Source organism: Watersipora subatra, chromosome 9 (genome assembly GCF_963576615.1).
Source record: "Watersipora subatra chromosome 9, tzWatSuba1.1, whole genome shotgun sequence".
Lineage (NCBI taxonomy): Eukaryota > Metazoa > Bryozoa > Gymnolaemata > Cheilostomatida > Watersiporidae > Watersipora > Watersipora subatra.
In genome coordinates, this window is record NC_088716.1 from 28,677,892 (window position 1) to 28,702,482 (window position 24,591).

General features: G+C 36.2%; 1 protein-coding gene across 1 annotated transcript; it reads left to right on the forward strand.

Annotated features, from left to right (window-relative positions):
• Window positions 1-5,416: 5,416 nt before the first annotated feature.
• On the forward strand, window positions 5,417-22,355 carry LOC137403888 (protein DDI1 homolog 2-like). Its single transcript, XM_068089989.1, has 8 exons — window positions 5,417-5,682; window positions 10,039-10,257; window positions 14,041-14,138; window positions 15,629-15,785; window positions 16,012-16,140; window positions 16,525-16,628; window positions 18,344-18,512; window positions 21,821-22,355. Exons 1-8 carry the CDS (start codon window positions 5,451-5,453, stop codon window positions 22,072-22,074), a joined length of 1,362 nt encoding a protein of 453 aa, XP_067946090.1. The 5' UTR covers window positions 5,417-5,450; the 3' UTR covers window positions 22,075-22,355.
• The last annotated feature ends 2,236 nt before the right edge of the window (window positions 22,356-24,591 follow it).

The following is a 24,591-nucleotide window of genomic DNA, read 5'->3' on the forward strand; positions in this document are numbered from 1 at the left end:
GTAACGCCTTGATATTGGCCCTCCTCGATCCTTGTGTAGCCAGTCTTGGGTACTATAGCGTTTTCCGGCAAAACCCATTGTTCTAGAATTCTCTGATACTTTTTTCATTCGGTTCATATAATTTTCATACTCGGATGGCATTTTCAATGTTCTACCAATGTTTGCTTCTAGACCTGAATTGGTAGACAAAGAAATGATAGAAGACTCAGCGTGACTGAAAGGGGGTGTCAATAAGGAAGGAGTGTTTAGTGTTTTGAAGGGTTGATAGGGCGGCTTCGAGTCCAAAATCGGTAATACTGACTGACCCTTTAGTTTGCTAGTTTTTATCTGTTGTGAGAGTCTGGAGAGAGGGTTGGCATTCCTGCAGACACGCTGGCTATACTGCTCGAGAGATGGCAGGATAGTGCCTGTACACTGTGTTAAACACGGCTCTGTTCTCGTTGCTCTGCATCGGTTTGCCTTCCAACGGCTAGTTGTTGTTGATTGTGAGACAATTCTGCTTGAATTCCTTGTCATGTTCTACACAGATGTACATTACAAACCGTATTATTAATCCTATAAATGGATCGTTTGAAGTATAAAGGGTCTATGTTACACTAGGAAAATAATTTCATGAATAGAAAATGACTTACTGTGATATTGAGCAAAGTGTAAAACTCAGACTAAAGCAGAAGAAAAAGGAACACTGCAAACAACCATTATAAACTGATCTCGAGCTATTATTTCACCACTAAATGACCTTACTCTTAATATACAGACAAGTCATGGAATTGGTCTGCAGAGAAAAAACTTCTAGCTCTTATTGTGAAGCTTGAACCCAAAATTCTGCAAGAATTAACTGCTGCAAGTGCACCTTGTCAGGAGGGAACAACAGGAAACAAAGTCAAGTAGAGACAAATCCCTAACTAACATTCATGAAATTACGGTGATGCATTAATTCACTTTTCTATTGCACTTTATGATCTCACAAACTCAACCCTAGTTGTATGCAAATGATTTAGTTGACAAATGACAGGCGCAAATAATAGTCAAGTGTCGTTTATGATTCTCTCCTAGTTCTCAGTTACTGCTCCTTCTCAAAGCGCTTGAAGACTTGCAAGCACTCTTTTACTTGTATGACAAATCTAACACTGCAGACACTAACTATTGGAATTGGACAATCTATTTATAGTCTTCTTTGTAATTTGGCACACTAATAATCGCTGATCAATATTCCTAGTTATTGATTATAAGTAACTCGACAACTTTGGGTTTGACTCTTGACTATAGAAATTGCTGCCACTGAACCCAACACTTTGTTCTAGTACAGTGATTTATGATCCTATGTTGCTAATCAGACAGTGTGTAGAATATTAGTTCATCAATAAATACTTCACTACCCTAGGACACTTATGTATTCGCCTCATGTAACTTTCGCATTTTTGCGGAGTCATCCTCTCGCGAAAATTTCATGCGCGAAACTAAACTATCATAATGAACGAGTGAAAACGCGAAATTAAATCGCTTTGTTCATTGATGGTCTAAGAAACAAATGGCAGCAAGCGATCAAATTGCATTGTCGACCTCGCCCACACCATTCTACCTGCGGTTTACAATTACAGGCCCGTATTCCCTGGGGCAGCTGGCTGGCTGAGCCATCCCAACTTTTTAGGAACTTTCCGCGGCTAAGTACAGTCAAACTCGGATAACTCGCCCTGGGATAAAATGTAACATTTCATCTCAAACACAAGGTTAACTCGAGCGGATTTGTTTGGTCTGTTCCCACGCTATGATAAATTGCTTCAGATAACTCGACCTCAACATTATTTATTCGAAAAATTATTTGCCCAACGGCTATGGAGACGGTTTTTATTGCTGTAGAATATCACTTTATTCCAAGCCATAGAGACATACATCAACTTTTAGTAGTTCTTAGGCGACATTATTATCATCATCAGTGGCAAAATATTCTTGTTAACGACCTTTATAAAGGTTTACAAAATATCAAGTTTTACCAAACACCCGCTTGGCCATGTCCCATCAAAAGCGTGGAAACCTCCGTATGAACTTAAAATAAAATTGGCAAAATTGATCTTTGTTAAAACGCTCGAAAGAAAAAGATGTCTTTTTTCTGAGCGTTTCAACTGCGGTCAAGTTTTGCCTATTTTAATTTAAAAATGTCTCGTCAGTCACATCACCTAAAATAAAACAAATCTCAAAAAATAGAAAAGTGTTGATACTTTCCGATAAATGTTTTTAAAACTCCACCCAAGAGGCCTGGCTGAGGCCCTACATAAGAAAAACCTGTTGGGGGCTTATACCGCCTCTCTCAACACCCCCAGGTGTTCATAACTAGTCGCCTAACATTAGCCGCCCCAACTTTTAACCAGTGAATACAGGCCTGCGGTGAACTGAACCTGAGGAATCTAATTATGTTTGTTCCACTGCATTTATTTTCACATCACTATATCTTCGCACTCTTCAGAGCTGCGAAATTAAGTTGCAGTGAAATTGTACTCTGTATGCTACTCACGAAACTAAATACTAGCGAAATATAAGTGTCCTAGGGTAGATCATAAGTTGGCCTGTAGTTCATAGCTTATCTTGTGTTTCATAGGTTAGTATGTAAGATTGTAAAAAAACTATTTACTCAGGCAATTAACAAGGCTCAAAGTCTACAGTGTAAAGTAGGATTATATAAGCTATTACTGCCTCCAATAAAAAACAATTTCTTATACAGAACTAAACTCATGTTTGATTTAACAATGTCAGTCAATTTATATACCTAACACGTATGAACAAATATTTATGACTGGATGTCATGAGATAAAAAGCTGTTCTTATATAACTTGAAATCAATTTTCAAGAAATCAAACTTAAAATATATGAGATAAATAAAAATACACTAATAAGGTAAACAAGAATACACTAATAAGGTAAACAAGAATACACTAATAAGGTAAACAAGAATAGACGAATGAGGTAAATAAGAATACACTAATAAGGTAAACAAGAATAGATGAATGAGGTAAATAAGAATACACTAATAAGGTAAACAAGAATAGATGAATGAAGTAAATAAGAATACACTAATAAGGTAAACAAGAATAGACGAATGAGGTAAATAAAAATACACAAATAAAGAAAATAAAAACACACGAATGATGTACATTACTTATATGAGAACTTCATCGGATTTTTACTGATACTTGAATCATAAAACTGACTCCTAATCAAATACATGAATCCCCATCACGAACTGACTCAAAGATAGCTATTAATTTTAGGAACCTTTTTAGCTGAGATCTAAAGAAAACTGAAGGCAATTCTTTATTTCCAGAACTTTCTGACTTAACTGAGTATAGGTCAACCTTCAGAGAATTTTCAGTCAGAGAGCTTTGAAAATGTATAGAATCACCTTACTTTTAGCGGTCTTACCTTCAGCTCCGGTTACTCGCATGAGGCTGTGTACTAGTCGAGTGAAAAACTCTCAATTTCATGTCTTAATGGAAGCTTTCAGTCCAACGCGGCTCGATTATTGTTGGCAGAGAACTGATTACATCCGTTCAACTACACTCACTCTGTTTGTCTATTAATTTGTGGTGCGAATGACCTAAAGAAAGTTAATAAATTATTCATATCTGACAAGAATAGTAATAATAAATCAAGCTAATTTGTTTTAATTGTAAAGTCTAACATTGCCAGCTTCATTGTTTGCAATCGATCAATATATTAACGAGACTACTAGTGTTGCTATACACACATAACAATCCTATCAATATCACACTGTACACAACATTTCATATATTGTGATATAAAATGGAGACTCCTATTTCATTGGTTCAATTCTCTTGAAATGAACTGACAGCGCTGCTTGCCAGACTGCTGATCTAAGTTTCACTTATGTAAATAGAATTCATAAATCAACCGCTTTGGCTTGTTTATATCTTCGTTCAGCCAATCACTCTAGTCATTGTAATTATAAAGGAACTATTTTTATAAAATGACTGAGAAAGGGGAAGAGTACAAGGAGTAACATTTTGACATTTGCCAAAAACAGGGCAGAAGGCTCAGGAAGTTATTGAACTGTTTCATTGACAAAACTCAATCAATTTAAGTTGTACCACAAAAACTAACAAATATTACGCCATAAATCGTAATACTCTTGAATACAGCTACGAAGTCAAACATGTAGCCTCGGTATACACATTCTTACCATTTGTACCATATATCTGCAGCTGCATAAACAAGGCGAGAACTCTTTTGCTATGAGAACATCTTCATCATCAGAAAATGTAGCTGCAAAGTAAAATAAGTAGATAGTATATAATGTGATAGGATCTTAACAACAGATAATGGTGAAAGTATATCTTATGAGAGGTAAATGAAGCATTTCATTGATAAACTGTTTAGTGCAAAATTATTAAATACTGACCGGGAATGCCATCTTCTATAGGTTCTAGAAGAGATATATGTATATATTCCTAGTACCATCCATCATTATGTATACATTATATATGATGTATATATGATGATGCATAGGTGATAGAGATATACATGCAAACAAGTCATCTAGTTGCACACATACACTCACTCATATGCACATGCACACACTCACTCATGCACACACACTCGCACACTCGTGCTCACATCCATGCACACACATATGTGCACACGCCCGTGGGCACACACACACGCTCACACACATGCATACATGCACACACATATACACATACACACATGAGCACAAATATGCGCGCACACCCGCATGCGCACACACGTAGACCCAGCTCGCACACACGCGCACACATGTGCACACGCGTACAGCGCACATATATACCAGTATTATATATATATAGCTATATATGTTTAACACATTTATATGAATATATGTATCTGTAAAACAGACTACATGGCACTATTTTAGCTTACATTTAGTTCATATATACAGTACTGTTGACTAAAGTTACGATCACCGCCTTACACTCTAACAAATTATCTTTAGTGCTGACATGAATAGGAGCTTTGTTAAAATTTTTAAAATAAGTGCCTATGTTTTCAGGTATATGAGTTCATTTACTTGTATTATTATTAATTCATTTAAATAATTATTTAATAACATGTCATATCATTTGTTTTAGCAGTCCTAAAAAATAATAGCTTTCTATATTTTGATTCTCTGCTCAACTACTTGCTTGATTATTCTAGAAATGCTCATATTTTTAAGACTCGACTACCAAAACTGGACTTAGCCGCGTGAATAGGTAATGAGAAACCGATAATGAGAAACGTCTGAAAATTGTAAATGATGTCTCCAAATCTTTTTACATCTTTAGAGTTTTGCTCTCGTTACCAGCAGGGTTTTCCATGACGTTAATACAGCGAATCCATCTTTTTTACATGTTTCATAATAGCCATTCATTGTTTCTATAATAATCTTATTTTGGGAACGTGATTTTGTACTCGCATAAATGAAGCTTACCATAACTACATTTAAAGATGACTTGTTTACTTTAGAGGTTCCAGAAGATATAGAATTAGAAAATGTTAAGGCTTACTGTGAAGTTGAGAGTGGTTTACCTGCAACAGACATTACTCTCGTTTGGGACGGTAATCATTTGAACGACGACAAAAAAACTGTGAAACAATATGGCATCGCTGATGGAGATATGATTTTTCTACAAATGAAACCTTTAAATACTGGTAAGTTAATCATATTTTGTGTTTTTCAGACTTTCTGCTCGTGAACGATAATGTAATTTGAATAGAATAACATAATGATATGACCCAGATGTAGATCTACGAAGTTGAACTATATAGATGCTTAGAGATCTTGCACACTTTTTAAGAATCGCTTAATATAATATTACTTGGAGGAATAAAAAATGGAAAGAACAATGATTTAGTACTGTCATATAAATGGTAGATTCAGAAAACCGTTATGAATGTCTTGACAAACAAACCACTACAACCGCTTGAGACTCAAAAATATCTAGCGCAATGTTATTTTATTCCTGGGAATAAGAGATTTTTATTATAAACTAAATATGATTCCATAATTTGATTATCGCTATCACCTTAACATAAAATCATCTGAATGATCTGATGCATGACTTCTAATCGTTTAGCAATGACCATATCAGAACAACATCAAATCTAGAGCCTGCTTACAAGCTCACCACGTGATTTCCGTAGTCAGCTTAACTTGAGGATGTGCCATTCCTTTCCAATTTTTTTGGATCGTGGTTGATCTTTCGGGTTTCTCTTGGCTTGATAGATCTAGATTCCCTACTTCTGTCTTCTATGATTACACTGGAGGTTCCGCATTTGCCACCTATTATTCGTGCTTGGAATCATAACTGCTGAAGCCATGGCTGTTATCAGAAGAAGCCGCAAAAGCTTTCAGCAACTTTTGTTTGTTATCTGATTGAGGTCTCATCGACAAAAGCCTCTTCCTATACGTAGGTCTCAAACTAACTGCGTGTCACCTAGTTTTCATCTGCAAATTTTACCATTGTTCATTTTTTTTCAGTCAGAGGTCCAACAATCAAAACATCATCTACAATCTGGCCTAGCCTCACTTTTCCTCTTTGGTAGCCAACATGAGTAATGAGGTCTCCTCCTACACATATTTGTTAACCATGTCCAACCTGCCTCACACCAATATTTTGGGTAACCTCTTTTTAAGCTAAATGCATATGAATTGAGCTTTCTTTAAAATGTTTTTACAAACATCAATCATCATAAATAACTATCTATTGCTAGAGTATTATGACTGACACAAGCCATCATCTCCAGACCAAATAAGAACAGGGTTTTATGGCTGATGTAAGAGAAAATCAATGCAAACAAACGCTTACAATTCTTTCAGGTTCAATTAAAATCTGGCTCACTGTTGGCTTTGGAGACTTTTTCCTCTCATTTCAAACATTACTCACATTCACAGATGTAGTGTCAATGGGCTTTGTGTCCTAATTGAAAACCTCTTTACTTTCAACCTCCCACAGTTTTGAATAGATTGTTGTCTTTTGCCTTATTGGGTTTGCTCCTTTGAAGGAGATAGAATTCCTAAATGTCTATTGATTAGCCTTTTTTTCTTATAATTTTGACATACTCTATGACTGATTCACGCAGCAGGCCGAGTGGTTCTGATGCTACTAGTACTTTGCATGAATTTTTATTCATCTGTGAAGTATTGTAGGTTATGGTTTGTTAAGTGTGTCCTAGTATTATGACCATTCCTTTTTGAATGATTTATCCCCATTTTTATATAAGAAACTGTTGTGGGCTAGATCACTTTACTCTTGTAAAACAGACTACACAATCCATATCAAAACCAGCACAAGAACGCAAAATGTCAAATCTGACCAAGGTACCATCAAAGCTATGCCTGGTATAGCATCAAACTTTCCAAGGATTTCTGACTTTAAAGGTTGACTTGCAACAAAATTCACAATACAGTTATTTGGTATCAAAAGATTCACCATATCTTACTCTGCTGTGTTGTATGTGCAAAATATGTGGGAATGTGATTACAAGCTCTTAAAAACTCAAGAACGAACAGTTAATCGCAGCCATCACGAAAACGCTGTAGGTTTGGAATCCCTTTATTTCGATGACGTGCTCAACTCAAACTGATTATTGTTTTGACACGTGATGCTGTCACGCGAATTGAAAGGCCAATAAAAGGCTCAATAAAAAATGTTTCGTAGCACTAATTTATGACAAACACTTCGGGTTTTACTGGAAAGCCTTTATCAAATATGGATGCTTGCTACTTTACAGTTTCGCTTCAGTTTGGTCTAATCATCTAGTCGTAATCTGATCATATGACCCATACTTCCTGCCAAATGGCGTGAACAATTTCTGCAGCAGTTTTCCACTATCACAGGTGACCAACAGGCTCATCATGTTTATCAGAGGATGGTATGCACTCTTTTGAGCGAAAGTTAAAAATTAAACGAATTTTTATGGTAGGTTTTGAGATATCAGTGCTCAAAGTGACAGCATTACAATGATGATGAAATAGACGCATAAGGACAATAGACATGGTTTTTATTGAATATGTGAAGTGTATTTGTGAAAATATTTTGAAGAATGAGGTTGCATGAAAGTGTAAACAGAAGCCATCGTGTTCAGCTACGTCCCATTTGATCTGTTATGGAAAGGGATTCCAATCTACGGCGGTTTCGTGATAGCTGCGATTAATTGTTCATTTTTTAGCTTTTAATAGCTTGTAATCACATTTCCACATATTTTGCACCTACAACATAGCAGAGTAAGACATGGTGCATCTGTTGATATCTAATAACTGTAATGTGAATTTTGTTGCAAGTCAACCTTTAACTGATATAATACAACTTAGTCAACGCTTGAATACCATGTACACATATTTGATTTGGTCATTTGCTATGCATAAGAAATTAACATTTCTATGTATTTTTTCTCAATGAAAAAAAGGAAATGTTGCCTTTGCACATTCAATGACAAGTTTTATGAGTTTCTACTGCAATACAAAGTGTTGCACTCTACAGACCTCATATGGTTGACTAAAGGAATGAATTTGTTAGGTTTACTCCTCTTTCAGGAGTATGGAAGAAAGTGTAACTGCATCTTATTGTTTGCAACTTGAAAATTTCTTTAACAAAGTCAAACAAGACGGGTAAGTAAATATAGCTATCAGTAAGTTTATGATTAGTCTCACTCACAGAATTATATCTTTTCAAGCTTTAGTTAGACTTACCAGAGCCCTAAATGATAGCAAAGCTTCTCCTTACCAGGATGTGGCATGTTTCGGGGTTTATGAATTTCTTTGAGTCTTGCTCAACTGGAAACATAATTCAATTAGCATAACACCGATAGTGAATTGATTTAAATGATGATCCCAATCACGTTTTTGATAAATCTCAGTGCTTGCCTTTTTGTTGAACCCTGGGTCTAGTTATAGCAATTAAAATTTAGCAATGAACAATCCGCACGGCACTAGATTTGATCTCAGGACCTGATGATCTAAAGGCGGCGAACTTGACCATTAACTACTCGGATTCATTGGGCAAATAGTCATTACATTGGTTAAGGTACTGACCCTTAAACCTCTAAAGTGGATGAACACAATTGTGGTAGCTTACTGCTCAACATGCTGAAATGATTAGCATAAGTATCTCTTTTTTTAGACAGGACTCATCTTTAAGGTGATTTTTACACTTGTATACATGCCTAGAGAATGAACCCATTGAAAAGGGGCCAATTCGCGCTTCTCAAAGTTATTGCACTTTCCACTTTACTCAGCATCTTTTCTCAACCAATGTGAGACACTTTCCTTGTCAAAGATAAGCACATCATTCGTTAAACTTGCAGGAAGATTCTCGGGGACGCAAAATGCCAAAGAGCATGTATTTGAAATACAACTGGCCACAGAGAGCAATAATTACAGGAGCACGCTTGCTCTTTGGTTCTAACGTACCTAACTCCAAATTAGCCTTAAGTTTAGAGAAAAATGTTGCCTTTACCTTATTCAGACAGCATTTCCTTGACTTTTGAGAGAAGTAAGGCTATTTTGAGTATACTCGATTTTGAGTAATGTGGTGGATGGAGTCATGTTTTGCAATATACCTATATGAAATTATGGTAATTCAATTATTTGCGATAGGTATATACATATAGCAGCAATGTGTAGGCCTAGGCTTGACTTTACATAATGGCCCCCACTCTAAAAAGGTTGGACACCTCTGGCTTTGGGTAACCCTATTGAATAAAATCTAGTTCAAGGTAGTTCAGGAACCCAATTCAAAATTTAATCCATAAAAAATCGAGGAATTGAAGAGGAATGTAACATTTAATCACACCTTTGACATGTTGAGTCCCCACTAACAGACTCGGTACGAAAATAAATCGCCTGGAAACATACTCGTTGATACCATTATTATAGTCCAGGGTCACTGTATCTAAAGCATTACAATTTAGATATGCATTTCTAATTTGTTTATGTGTATATCTATCTGTATTGTAGCATTATTCCTTCTAGCGACTCGCAATTTGAACATGTTTGCTTGATTTTAGCTTCTGGAGCACCTCAAAATAATCCTATGGCAATAGATTTTAGTGGCATTCAATTACCTGGTCAAGGAAGACCTCAGAGAAGCGCGCCTCCAAATACTGGGCGACCACAGGTTGATCCGTATACTTTGCGAGAGATGCTCTTGGCTAGCCCACATGAACTTGCATTATTAAAACAGAACAACCCTCCATTATCTGACGCTTTATTGAGTGGGGATCCTGGTAAGCTTGCTAGCTGTTATCTTGATGTAACCTTTGAATGTGTGAGAAGGTGAAAAGTGAAAATTGTAATATATTTAATACCATGCTATTGCAATACATCTAGCTACATGCTATTGCAATACATCTAGCCACATGCTGTTGTGATACATCTAGCTACATGCTATCACAGTGCATCTAGCCACATGCTATCACAATACATCTAGCTACATGATATCACAAAACATCTAGCTACATGCTATCACAATACATCTAGTCAAATGCTATCACAATACATCTAGCTACATGCTATTGCAATACATCTAGCCACATGCTGTTGTGATACATCTAGCTACATGCTATCACAATACATCTAGCCACATGCTATCACAATACATCTAGCTACATGATATCACAAAACATCTAGCTACATGCTATCACAATACATCTAGCTAAATGCTATCACAATACATCTAGCTACATGCTATCACAATACATCTAGCTACATGCTATTACAATACATGTAGCTACATGCTATCACAATACATCTAGCCACATGCTATCACAATACATCTAGCTACATGCTATCACAATACATCTAGCTACATGCTATCACAATACATCTAGCTACATGATATTACAATACATCTAGCTACATGCTATCACAATACATCTAGCCACATGCTATCACAATACATCTAGCTACATGCTATCACAATACATCTAGCTACATGCTATCACAATACATCTAGCTACATGCTATTACAATACATCTAGCTACATGCTATCACAATACATCTAGCTACATGCTATCACAATACATCTAGCTACATGCTATTACAATACATCTAGCTACATGCTATCACAATACATTTAGCTACATGCTATCGCAATATATCTAGCTGTATTCATGGGAATTCAGGCAGTCAAACATCGGTTGCCATCACCTCTACATACAAATTGCCTGGTATCCAGTATAAAAAGTTACCAAATATTTGTTTTCACGTACAAAATTTTCCCATGTACAGTTTTCGAAGTTTTTTGAAACATTACATTTCTGCAGCAGCAATTAAAAAAGACTGGTAGAGATTGAAGATAAAACACATAAGAATTAGCAATATATATATTGAGTTGATTTAAACTATGTCTAGTGTGAAATAAAGTGTGCTCAGTATCTCCATCACTCACTCTACCACCAAAATTACACATCCTGAGCCTACACTTTGTTCTCGTGTCTCAAAGGTAACAGAGCAAAAGTAGTCTCTTTTTGCTGATTAGTAATTTAGTTTTTACATAATTTTTTATAATGATTTTGGTTTTGAGCTATTATAATCTATATTAATGAATTTCGCCTTATCATGGTGTGTGTGCGTGCATGTGTGTCTGCATGCGTGTGTATGTATGTGTGCGTGTGTCTATGCGTGTGTGTCTATGCGTGTGTGTGTGCGCGTGTGTGTGCGTGCGTGTGTGTGTGTGCGTGTGTGTGTGCGCGTGTGTGTGCGCGTGTGCGTGTGTGTGCGTGTGTGTGTGTGTAGGACTGCATATGATTGCTACTCCGAATGAAAGCTTTGCAAATCCACATTCTTTGGCTGATTTCGTCTAAGTTCTACACATACAAGGTCTGATCCAAAAGTTCCCGGAATGGAGTTGTATACTCGTGCATATTCACACGATGGAAAAACCCATTGCAGGGTTGGCTGGGAAACACCTCTGGAGTGTTGTCACAAAATTTCAGGTTGCTATGACAATGCGTTCTCATGTGAGCTAACGATATGTCAAGGTCTGTCCGGTGCTTCCGTCTTTTTTTAACAAATTTATCGTCATGCCTAATCAATCGGAACAGCGTATTTGCATTAAATTGTGTGTGAAATTAGGGAAAACAAGTACTCAGACAGTTGAAATGTTAACTATTGCTTTTGAAGATGCTGGTCTATAAAAACCACAAATTTTTTAGTGGTACAAACGTTTTTGTAAAGGTAGAGACAGCACTGAAGATGACGCGAGGTCTGGCAGACCAGCGTCGGCAAGAACCTGCTCGTAAATTGACAGTGTGAGGTCACTAGTCATGCCAGATCGACGTTTAACCATTAGAGATATCTTGAGAGACTGGACTTAGTTTTGGAACAGTTCAAAAAGTTTTAACTGACAATTTAAACAACTTTTTAACAAATTAAACGAGTCGCAGCAAAGTTCGTGCCAAGCTTGCTGACTGATGACCAAAACGAGCTCAGGATGCACGCTTGCAACGATTTTAAGGAAGCTTTCAGGAATGATCAAAACTTTATTTTAAAGGTCGTAATATCCTTGTTTTTCCTAATTTCACACAAAATTTAATGCAAATGCGCTGTTCTGGTTTATTAGGCATGACGATAAATTTTTTTTTTAAAAAGACGGAAGCACCGGACAGACCTTGACATATCGTTAGCTCACATGAGAACGAATTGTCATAGCAACCTGAAATTTTGTGACAACACTCCAGAGGTGTTTCCCAGCCAACCCTGCAATGGGTTTTTCCAGCGTGTGAATATGCACGAGTATAAAACTCCATTCCGGGAACTTTTGGATCAGACCTGGTTTATACCGGCTTTTACAGCCCCGGGAAAAACTCATTTTTGTCAAAAAATGGGAAAAAGCCGGAAAAACTACACTGACAAAGTACACTGACACTAGTACACTGACACTAGTACGCTGACACTAGTACGCTGACACTAGTACGCTGACACTAGGACACTGACACTAGGACACTGACACTAGTACACTGACACTAGGACACTGACACTAGTACACTGACACTAGGACACTGACACTAGTACGCTGACACTAGTACGCTGACACTAGTACACTGACACTAGTACACTGACACTAGTACACTGACACTAGTACACTGTACGAGTACACTGGCAAGGTAGTCATGTGATGGCCCCATCCTCAAATCCATGATGAACAGACTGAGGATAGGAATATGAGTCATTCTTTATTTATTATGCCCCCTATCGGGGCTCATAGCGAAATCTGATTACTTATACTAAGTACTGTGGATGATAAGTGATCAACATGCGTGTATTCATAATATTGTGTGTGTCCATAACATTGTGTGTGTCCATAACATTGTGTGTGTCCAAAACATTGTGTACGTTTGTAACGTCGTCTTGTGGAAACTCATCGAATATTATACAAAGTTCTGATTTGTTGGTAGTTGTCTATCGTGTCACATTTTTGTATAGCAAATAATTATTTGAGATCTACATGTTAGGTTGTTATTCCAAGTAACTAAATGTTTTTATACTCTATTGGCAGTGCTCAAAGTGGTCACTTCATAAAACTAACTTTTCTTCAAAAAAAGTAATTAATTTAGGAATGACTGCTTCTGCCTGAAGGAAAGAAACATTGTTCCTTTGTAAGACTGTGATTCTGGCCTGGCGATATTGAACACTTTTAATTTGGCTTTCTCCGCATTTTGTTAAAATAACATAAATTGTTCAAATTGTGAAATGCATGTATCACTGACTTGGCTTTACTTTAATTCGCAATCCTGTGTTCAAATCACATTTCGAGTACCAGACCAGTTTTTGGAGAACTTTTGTTGCTTATGCTTGTGAGGTGTGCCTATTAATAGTCCCATACCCCACCCCATCTTTATTGTCTTAATCTGGGCAGGTGTGCCCATACCCCACTTCACCCAAGTTTGTTTATCTTATTAGTCTCACGGGCCAGAGAAGTTTAGGCTCTTGCTGCACTCTATGAGTAAACATATTATTGTAAGGAATGAGATATGTTCATAATTATGTTCATAATATCCTTTGTTAGCAAAATTCGTTGAGGTATTTCAACGTCAGACAGAAGAAAAAAAGCGCGCAGATGCAGAAAAGATGGCACTACTCACTGGGGATCCATTTGACCCTGAGGTCAGTTATGATAAGATTGTTTGAAAATAGTAATATAAATACAATATGATAATAGTAACATTTTTTTCATGGTATTCTCTTGAGCTGTTCCAATTTTGTTCTTAGCAATACCAGAGATAAACCTGAGTGATTTTATTTCATCTATTTGGTCCAATTTTATAAATCTACCACTGCTACATTGGTAGACTGCTACATGTACATACAGCAGACTGTAAACTCTTATAGCAACAGATAGGAATTGTATAATATCGCTCTTGTTGGAACCGGTTTAATCTTGTTTAGTTTAATTTGGTCTGATTTGGTTTGGTCTGATTTGGTTTGGTTTAATTTGGTCTGATTTGGTTTGGTCTGGTTTGATTTGATTTGGTTTAATTTGGTCTGATTTGGTATGGTCTGATTTGATTTGGTCTGGTTTAATTTGGTCTGATTTGGTGTGGTTTAATTTGATTTGGTTTAATTTGGTCTGATTTGGTTTGGTCTGATTTGATTTGGTCTGGTTTAATTTGGTCTGATTTGGTGTGGTTTAATTTGATTTGGTTTGGTTTAATTTGGTCTGATTTGGTTTGGTCTGATTTGATTTGGTTTAATTCGGTCTGATTTGGTTTGGTCCGATTTGGTTTGGTCTGGTTTAATTTGGTCTGATTTGGTGTGGTTTAATTTGATTTGGTTTGGTTTAATTCCGTCTGATTTGGTTTGTTCTGATTTGATTTGGTTGGGTCTGATTTGGTCTGATTTGATTTGGTTTAATTTGGTCTGATTTGGTATAGTGTGATTTGGTCTAGTTGGTATTGGTTGGTACTGGTTGGCATGTTAAGGGTCTTACTCTTATCTACCAGTACAGTACAGCCCACGCTGTGCTGCTACACTATATACTAGAACGATTTCAAACTTCAACAGTTCGGAGCTCGAATGAGAAATTCAAAAATATTATGCTTTGGAATTCCCACATATACTGTACATGTGTTCAGAATTGAAACAGTAAAGTGTGTGTCGATTTTGCTGCGCCAGTTTGTGTCAGCCTGTGAATGAGGATAGACGCACGCATTATGCACGCTTTGTGCATAATGTGGCCGATTTCTATTAATCACGTGTCTAAGAAAGTCAGCGGTGATTAGAAGGGAAAAAATAAAACTGGCAGGACCACGATTAAATTGAAAAATGAGCTAATAGCAAAGTTTGAAAACGGCATACGTCCCTTGTCTTTATTTTAGTGCATCCTTGCACAGTCTGCATCTGGGGTCATTTTTGGTGTGAACGATTTGTGATTGGAATTGCCTAGACTGGAGCACTTGCTTCTGCGCTACCACGATAAGTGGCACTGTACTGGCTGTTAATTCCCCTTTTCTCAGCCATATATATACTGCTGTGTTATTCCTCTATATGTATGCTATATTTTTGTACTGCTGTTCCATTCCCTTCTATATATGCTAGGTTTGTATAGCACTGTTCTATTCCATATATTTACAGTATGCTGTATTGCTATACTGTAGGTACAAAAGAAAATAGCCGAGGCCATACAGCAAGAGAATGTTAACGCTAACATGGAAGCGGCTATGGAATATTCCCCAGAAAGCTTTGGTCAGGTTCACATGCTATATATCAACTGTCGAGTTAATGGACACGCTGTTAAAGCCTTCGTTGACTCTGGTATGCATTTTGTTCTATGACTCTGCAATTCAAAATTTCAGGAATTGTCAGCCATTTTTACTCTAAATAGTAACTAATAATCACATCATACTCACTATATATATCCAACATTCTGAAGTATTGAGTGGCAGGACCTGCTTCTGTCTAGTTACCTAGTCTAGTACCTCTGTCTAGCTATATGACGAGATATTCCTGTGAATATAACTTGGACTTTCTTCGCGAATAGGTGCTCAGATGACGATAATGAGCAAGTCATGCGCAGAGCGATGTCACATCAGCCACCTTATGGATAAACGCTGGGCTGGCATCGCTAAAGGAGTTGGTGTACAGAAGATTCTTGGGCGGGTGCATATGTGTGAGTATCAAATGTGATATGGTACACATGTGTGAGTACAAATGTAATATGGTGCATCTGCGTGAGTATCAAATGAAATATGGTGCATATGCGTGAGTATCAAATGTGATATGGTACATATGTGTGAGTACAGATGTGATATGGTGCATATGTGTGAGTATGGAATGGGATATGGTGCATATGCGTGAGTATAAAATGGGATATGGTACATATGTGTGAGTACAGATGTGATATGGTGCATATGTGTGAGTATGGAATGTGATATGGTGCATATGCCGAAGTATCCATTTGGTTTGGTTTTGATAGTGATAATGTGAACAATGGCAACCATAAAGTGAAGTGAATTTTGATGTATAGACTCGTGTGTGTCTCTCTTATGTACAGGTCAGATATCAATAAATAATGATCACCTGCAGTGCTCTTTCTCTATCCTCGAAGATCAACAGATGGACATGCTTCTTGGACTCGACATGCTCAAGAGGCACCAGGTATGTTCATTCTTTTTGTCTCCCATCTATCTAGTTGCTATATAAGGTATACATGTATCTGCTATATAAAGTATATCTGCTATATAAAGTACATCTGCTATACAAGGTACATCCGCTATATAAGGTACATCTGCTATATGTGGTGTATCTGCTATATGTGGTGTATCTGATATATGTGATGTATCTGCTATATGTGGTGTATCTGCTATATGAGGTACGTATAATAGGTAGAATATAAAGAGTACTTACATGTTAGGTAATCAATACAAATTGCTTTCAAGCAGATATAGATCTGGTCTCATCAGGTGATAACCTCTGAAGTTACATATAAATTTTATTCAAAGATTCTGGCCACTGCTAATGACATCTCTGGTTATTCAGAAAATAATATGATAATAATATGATATGTTGTTTATGTAGCACTATACTTCTTGTAATAGCCTAGTAAAAACACTTCAAGTTTTTTTATGAAGCTGGTTTGAAAATTAATAAAAACGGCATAGTCTGAATCTCCCATTTCTAGCTAATCCAGTAAGACTAAAGCAGCATATGTTATTGAACTTTCACTATACATGGTTATATGAGGCTCTGCACTATCAGTCACTGGTTGGCAGCATTTGGAAGGGTCTCCCATAAAGACCTGGGGAGGAGAGTCCAACATTGGTTCTGACAAAAACTATCTTATGAACAGTTTATTTTTGTATTAAGTTTATAAAATTCTTATATCCCACCTTTAACCCTTTTTGAGATGCTTATCGCTGTCACTTGTCGCTGTCACTTGTCGCTGTCACTTGTCGCTGTCACTTGTCGCTGTCACTTGTCGCTGTCACTTAAAGCTGTCACTTATCGCTGTCACTTATCGCTGTCACTTATCGCTGTCACTTATCGCTGTCACTTATCGCTGTCACTTATCGCTGTCACTTATCGCTGTCACTTATCGCTGTCACTTATCGCTGTCACTTATCGCCGTCACTTATTGCTGTCATCTATCGCCGTCACTTATTGCTGTCATCTATCGCCGTCACTTATTGCTGTCATTACAGTAACTTCAACACTTTTTAAGATTGTTTTTGTTTTACATTTTGCAGTTTCATTGTTTGGTTTTGCTACAGATTTAGTTTTAAATAAAAGTTAGTTTAATTATGATTGAATTTAAACCAGGTTTTTCTCACAGTAGTTAAGGATTTTAGATATTACCACTTTCACTCGTCAAAGTATTCTTATAAGACTCAGTATCGTGCCTCCTTAACAGGCTCATATCTCTGTAGTCTTTATCACATCTCTTAGTCTTGATGATATTTCTGTAGTCTTGATGATGTCTCTGTAGTCTTGATCATATCTCTGTAGTCTTGATCATATCTCTGTAGTCTTGATCATATCTCTGTAGTCTTGGTCATATCTCTGTAGTCCCGATCATATCTCTGTAGTCTTGATCATTTTAAAGAAGCATAAGACGCATGGGTTATGTTTACCACAGACCTACTTAGTTCAGTTCATGATATAGATGACATACAATTGAATAAGTGCTTTATTGATGGGTTTATGGTGTAGATTAGTGTTTAGCACCATAGATATGTGTTTCAAATAGAATGAGACCAATGTTCTCTGAAGGGATTTATGTGTGTTGTGATACCTACGCTACAGAAATATAATTTTTCTCAAATAAAGACTTTCATCTTTTTCCAAGATGTTCCATTTACTGTTTCAACCACCAGTGTTGCATCGATCTGAAGAAGAACCTCTTACTAATTGGTACGACTGGAACAGAGACTTCATTTCTGTCTGAAGCAGACCTGCCAGCGATCGCTAGACTAAACAGAAGTATTAGCGCCTCTGAGGCTGATATAGAGATGACAGAGAGACTTCTAAATACTACCCAGACTGGTAGCTATTCTCAGCTGTTTCTTAACTCCTGTTTCTCCTTTATGTTTTTCTCCTCTTTTCTGCCATCCGCTAGCCAAAGTGCAAGGCATTCACTTCTATGTTACTACTAAACTCTTTAGCTAAAGTCTTTGATCGATAGCTTTAACTTGAGTCATGCCAGGACTAGTGTAAAGGTACAAACACCTTAAATAGCTTGTGTTTAGAGATTCATGTTGGTATATAGTCAACATCTTATGCTCATAATCCAGTCTGGTAGTAGCACCTTGTTTTTAGCTGCATGTTAAAAGGTATCAAGTACATCTACATGTATATGTTAAAAGGTATCAAGTACATCTACATGTATATGTTAAAAGGTATCAAGTACATCTACATGTATATGTTAAAGTATGCCCTAAGTGGTGAGTTTAAAATGATATGATGTTTTATAGCGTATAAATTATTGGGGAAGCATAGACGATATCAAAAAGTACAAACATAAAACAAAAAAGGCTGTCCAATAGTGTGACACTAGCAGCAGTTCCACTTTTTGAAACTTTTTGAAATTTCACATCTTGCTGGATTTGAACTCACGAAGATCGCAGCTGCAGATTTGTAATCGTTTGTTAACTATGAGTCTACAAAGGCTCTTACATTTCACAGCTCTAACTATGTACTGTATACACCCTTTCCCGATTTCACAAGCTAAATGACGTATATTTTTTAAACTCTATTAACTCTATGAAACATGTTGCTTATTCGTCCTTTCCATACTAGGGCTAATTTGTTTTCCGCAAAACGGCATAAACAATAATTTCCCTTGAAATTAAAAATTTGCTACTGTATTTTAGTTCAGCGTCATCCGTTATGGTAAAACGGGTTCGCAAACAGATAAGTGATTAAGCGAACTAAAATCATATAATCGTATACCAAATAATTTTTTATTGTAATCGAAGCAGAACAGACTATATTTAGCTATTACTTGCTAATGATTTCACATTTAAATACCTTTACAGTTTTATTTATCCTAATAATTTGTTTCACCAAAACACACTTCTTTCGTGATATGAAAATTAAAAGTTACAGTTGTTTGAAGAAGTTTGAAAAGTTGTTTTATTTGTTCTGTCAATTCATTTAAACTGCACAAACAACACTTTTCTCATGATATGAAGTTTAAAAGTTAGAATGGTAAATTTTGTATATGTTAAATAAATATTAATGTTCTGCCCAAAGACTTCTTTATTACCCGGACAACGCTGGCATTCATCTCGTCTATATATATATTTATATGTATGTACGTACGTGCGTGCGTGCGCCTGCGTATCTATGTATATACAAAGAAAAAGTACTCAATGTACTATGTGTAGAGTGAATTGTACTGCAATATAGAATATAAAAAGCACTTGGCTGTTAGTTAATCACTACAGATATAGATCTAGTCTCATCAGGGGATAACTTCTGAAGCCACATATAAGTTTTATTCAAAAATTCTGGCCACTGCTAATGACATCTCTGGTTATTCAGAAAATGATATGATAATGTTATGATCTGCTGTTTATGTTGCACTATTATACTTGTAATAGCCTAGTAAAAACACTTTAAATTTAGTTTAAGCATCCTACCATGACAAATTATATTTATAGCGTGTATACTATGATGTCTGTTTCTCAGGTAAAAATATATTTTAATATATTGCATGTACAGTGGTCCCCGGCCCGTATTCCTTGGAGCGGCTGGCCGGCTGAGCCGCCCCAACCTTTTAGTGATTTTCGGCGGCTAAGTACTAAGAATTTCAGTCTAAGCACATTCTCTTGGAATTTCCAACGACTAATTTACTAGCAACTAGTGCTCTATATTGTCTTCGTGGTTATCTCGCCAAATGAGTGATCTTGTGAGACTTTGTTAAGACTTGGAAACTGAACTTTATTGATTATAGTGGGGGTGTGAAGAAGACCCCCAAACTTGCATTTTCTTTATCATCACATAACCGAATCGAAACATCGATGAGGCGCACTATGGGGCAGGCTCTTCTAAATAATCTAATATTACACATATATAAAGATATTGAAATAGATACAGAATCAGTTGTGAAAGATTTCTTGACAGAACAAGAGCTATGGCAATAAAAAAGTAATAGCTCTTGTTCTGTCAATGTCCCTTACAGAAATCTGTAGTGTCATGAGTTTTATATCGTTCATTGAATAAAGAAAAAGTTTTGCTTACCATTAACCACAAACAATATATTAATGTAGATTTTGATGCTTACAATTGATTACATTTATGCATACTTTGAGGGTTGTTGATGCTTAAAAGGACCAGAGCTTTTAAGCATTTAAAAGTTCATAACTAATTGTCTAACATTTGCCGCTCCAACTTGCAACCAGGGAATACAGGCCTGAGTGGACCCTCACCATACGACATTAATTTGTTCCAATGTTGGCATCATAAGGCAAAAATTTCGTATAGAGGGGTATAGAAACCCATAGTGAATATCTAGTGCAAATATGGGTAAAAATCATCAAAATTTTATATACGTACTGTACATATTCAAAATTAGTAGCAAAATAATATGTTAACCATAGTAACTATAGTTACCTACAGTAACTTTAGTGAATTTAGTGGTTATGATCTGCAATAATATACAATGTTACAATGTACTGTGTGCAGTACATACCGTAGGAAGTTCTTACCCTCGAGACTGACGTGTAACATAAACATTGAATTTATCTTAAAAGAATTCAGCTTACTAAGCCCATACTTAAAACTAAGTTTTAGTACGTATTCTTAACTATTTTACTGAAATTCAATTTTTTCATAGCTAAAATTTTATCACCTATTTGTTTCCAGTTTCGTTTTCACAATAACTTATAACGAGTAGCCGCAGAGAATCGCAAATAACTGCTTCTCATCATTTAGTTATTCAAGTGCTGATTGGTTCAAGAATATTTAGCATGTACAATGTACAATGATGTACATGTACTTACATGTAAGTAGATGCGCGTGTATGTACATGTATTGTAATCATGAAAGTTTAGAAAGCTGTTTAAGCTTTTTGAAATTATGGCTCATACTTTAATTAAACCTTAGTTTTATTTCACGGAAATTCCATCTTGTATGTGAGGGTCTCAAATGTAACCCATTGAAGTAGGTGGGCTTAGCTACTCTTCCATCTTATTCTCAGGTGAACACAGCTCCTGAGAACTGTATTGTATACAAACTAGCCTTGTACTGCTGCCTGTTTGATAAAATAGCATATTATGATCCGATCAACACAACTAGTGAGTCTAGAGTCTGTGATGATTGAAGTCTAGCTGAAGTATACTCTTCTTTAGGACCTTCTACCTCTGCATCCTCCAATCAGCAAGGTTCTTCCTCTACGACTCCCGCTACACCTGCCGCTTCATCACTAGCTACATCTAATGCACGAGGTCCAACTCCTGTTTACCCAGACTACCTGGTTAAGCCTCTTGTTGATAATGGTTTCACAAGAGAACAAGCGCAGCAGGAGCTAGCCAACACCGGTGGGGACCCCGAACGCGCCTTGCTTAACCTCCTCGCCAAGTCTCTCAACACTCCCAGACAGTAAGAAATTTTCAGGCAGCACCAAGGACTTGACTAACCGAGGCATGATCTGATATTCTTAGGACTTCCAATAGCATCAACAAGTTTGCTGGTTATGTCTGTTCAGATGAGCCTTACATTCTGTTCAGCACTGGTAATACAGCTCAACCTTAGCTAAATAAAACACTTATCAATAGAAATTGATATTATTTCAACATAATTTCAAAGCTCTCCGTCATGTCAGCATTGGCTAAATATATATTAGTTTTCTTTGCTTTGTTTAAATAAAGTATTTATATAACATTAGCATGTATGCTCAGTCCTATCCTGCACTCTTATTGCTGCACATTTGTTGTCATGTTCTCAGAAGTGTAGATACAATATCTATTACAGGCTGGATAGTTTGATAATAGATACAAATATTTACATCTAAGTCCTTTTTACTCAATTATACTTTGCTAGCAACGGCTCAGTTGTCTACTGCAGTTAATCTCATCAGACTAGATCAAGTTAGTCATAGCGGCAAAGATGTATAAAATTGGAGTTGTCTGCTTATTACAAGGTATTTCTTGATATTGTAGTATAAACCTTCTATAACAACTGACAGGTTGTACTGTAATTGATTGTGACGGTCTTCAACGCTTGTTAGTAGTCTCACAAAGATTTTTAGCTTCAATTCGCTTAAAAAACTCTTCTGGACTCACTTGGTTTGCACTTGGCTAAGGTTGGCAATTGTGAGAGAAAGCTAATTGTCCAAAAAGCTAGGGGTTCATCAAATAGACTCTGTATACCATCTCATCATCTGAATAGAGTAGTCACCTTATCTATAGATATATATATATATATATGCATATATATATACTAGCTGAATGCCCGGCATTGTACGAGTAATAAAACAGTTTCTGCACAGAAAGTTTATTTTTAATCGACATACAACATTTACCATTCCAATTTTTAGATGAAGGCGTTTGTTTATTTCTCTGTGTCTGGTCAATGCATAATTAAAATATGTGAAAGCTCCAGGTATGGCAAAAACAGATTGTTGATGAACATTTCTTACTTCTTATGCTGCACATTCGTTTAAGATTTATAAACAGCTTATAAACAGTGACAGGTGATGTAGTTGCCATTGGCTAAGTTTCTGTACCCAATAAATTTGAGTAACTTAAAGGTTGACTTGCAACAAAATTCACTTTACAGTTATTTGGTATGAAAAGATTCACCATGTCTTACTCTGCAGTGATGTAAGTGCAAAATATGTGGAAATGTGATTACAAGATTACACATTAGATAGTTATGGTACAAAGACGAAAAAATATTTTAGCAACAGTTTATGACTAAAAGTTTCATACTGCATGCAGTAATCATCAGATGCTAGTGTGAAGACTTCACACTAGCATCTGATGATTACTGCATGCAGTATGAAACTTTTAGTCATAAACTGTTGCTAAAATATTTTTCCGTCTTTGTACTTATACAGGCTCGGTGGACCACTTTGAGCACTATATCAGTGAAGTCTCAACCATTATCTGTATATATATATATATATATATATATATTTATATATATATATATATGTGTGTGTGTGTGTGTGTGTGTGTATCTTGTGCACATGTATATATGTATATCTTGTGCACACCTTTCCAACAGATGCATCAACATGAATATATGTATATCTTGTGCACACCTTTCCAACAGATGCATCAACATGTATATATGTATATCTTGTGCACACCTTTCCAACAGATGTACTCATCCACAGGTAACATTTTAACTCATCTATCCTTTAACTCTTGAGTTTCTTTTTATGTTTTCCTAAATATATTTGATGTCTAGGCTATACGTTACGCATAGACATGCCTCTACAGGTTATTCTGATGTGTAACTTTCGTAGTAAAATCTTTTAAACAAATACCAATAAAAGGTGACACATGATTCACCTGTTGACCTGATTCCATTGTTAAGCGTTTACATTAGCGTTACCCAATGTAATATAATATGGATCAGCCAATGCAAATAAAGAATGCGTTTCGTGTGTATAATTTCGTTTAAAGGTATTTGTGAGTAGTTATGTACGAGCGAGTGCCACAGCAACCATACAAAAGTACTTCCACATGAGTGTAGGTAGCCTCTGTTAAACTGTTACCGGCAGTGTTGGGTAATTGGCCAATTTGGCGGACAAATTAGAATACCAAATACTGGAAAATATCATAACCAAATACCAAATAAAATACCAAATACTTGAAAATCTCATAGCCAAAAACCAAATAAAATATCAAATACTCACAATTTTGTAAATCAAATACCAAATCAAATAGTACCACTGGGAAATTTGAGAACCAAATACCAAGTGAAATGCCAAATACTGGCAATTGTTCGAACCAAGTATCAAATCAAACAGTAATACGTGAAAATCCCAATAGAAAATACCAAATACTGGCAATTCTTGAAACTAAATTCCAAATCAAATAGTAATACTTGGAAATTTCAAAACGAAATACCAAATAAAATATCAAATACTTGGAAATCTCAGTACCAAATA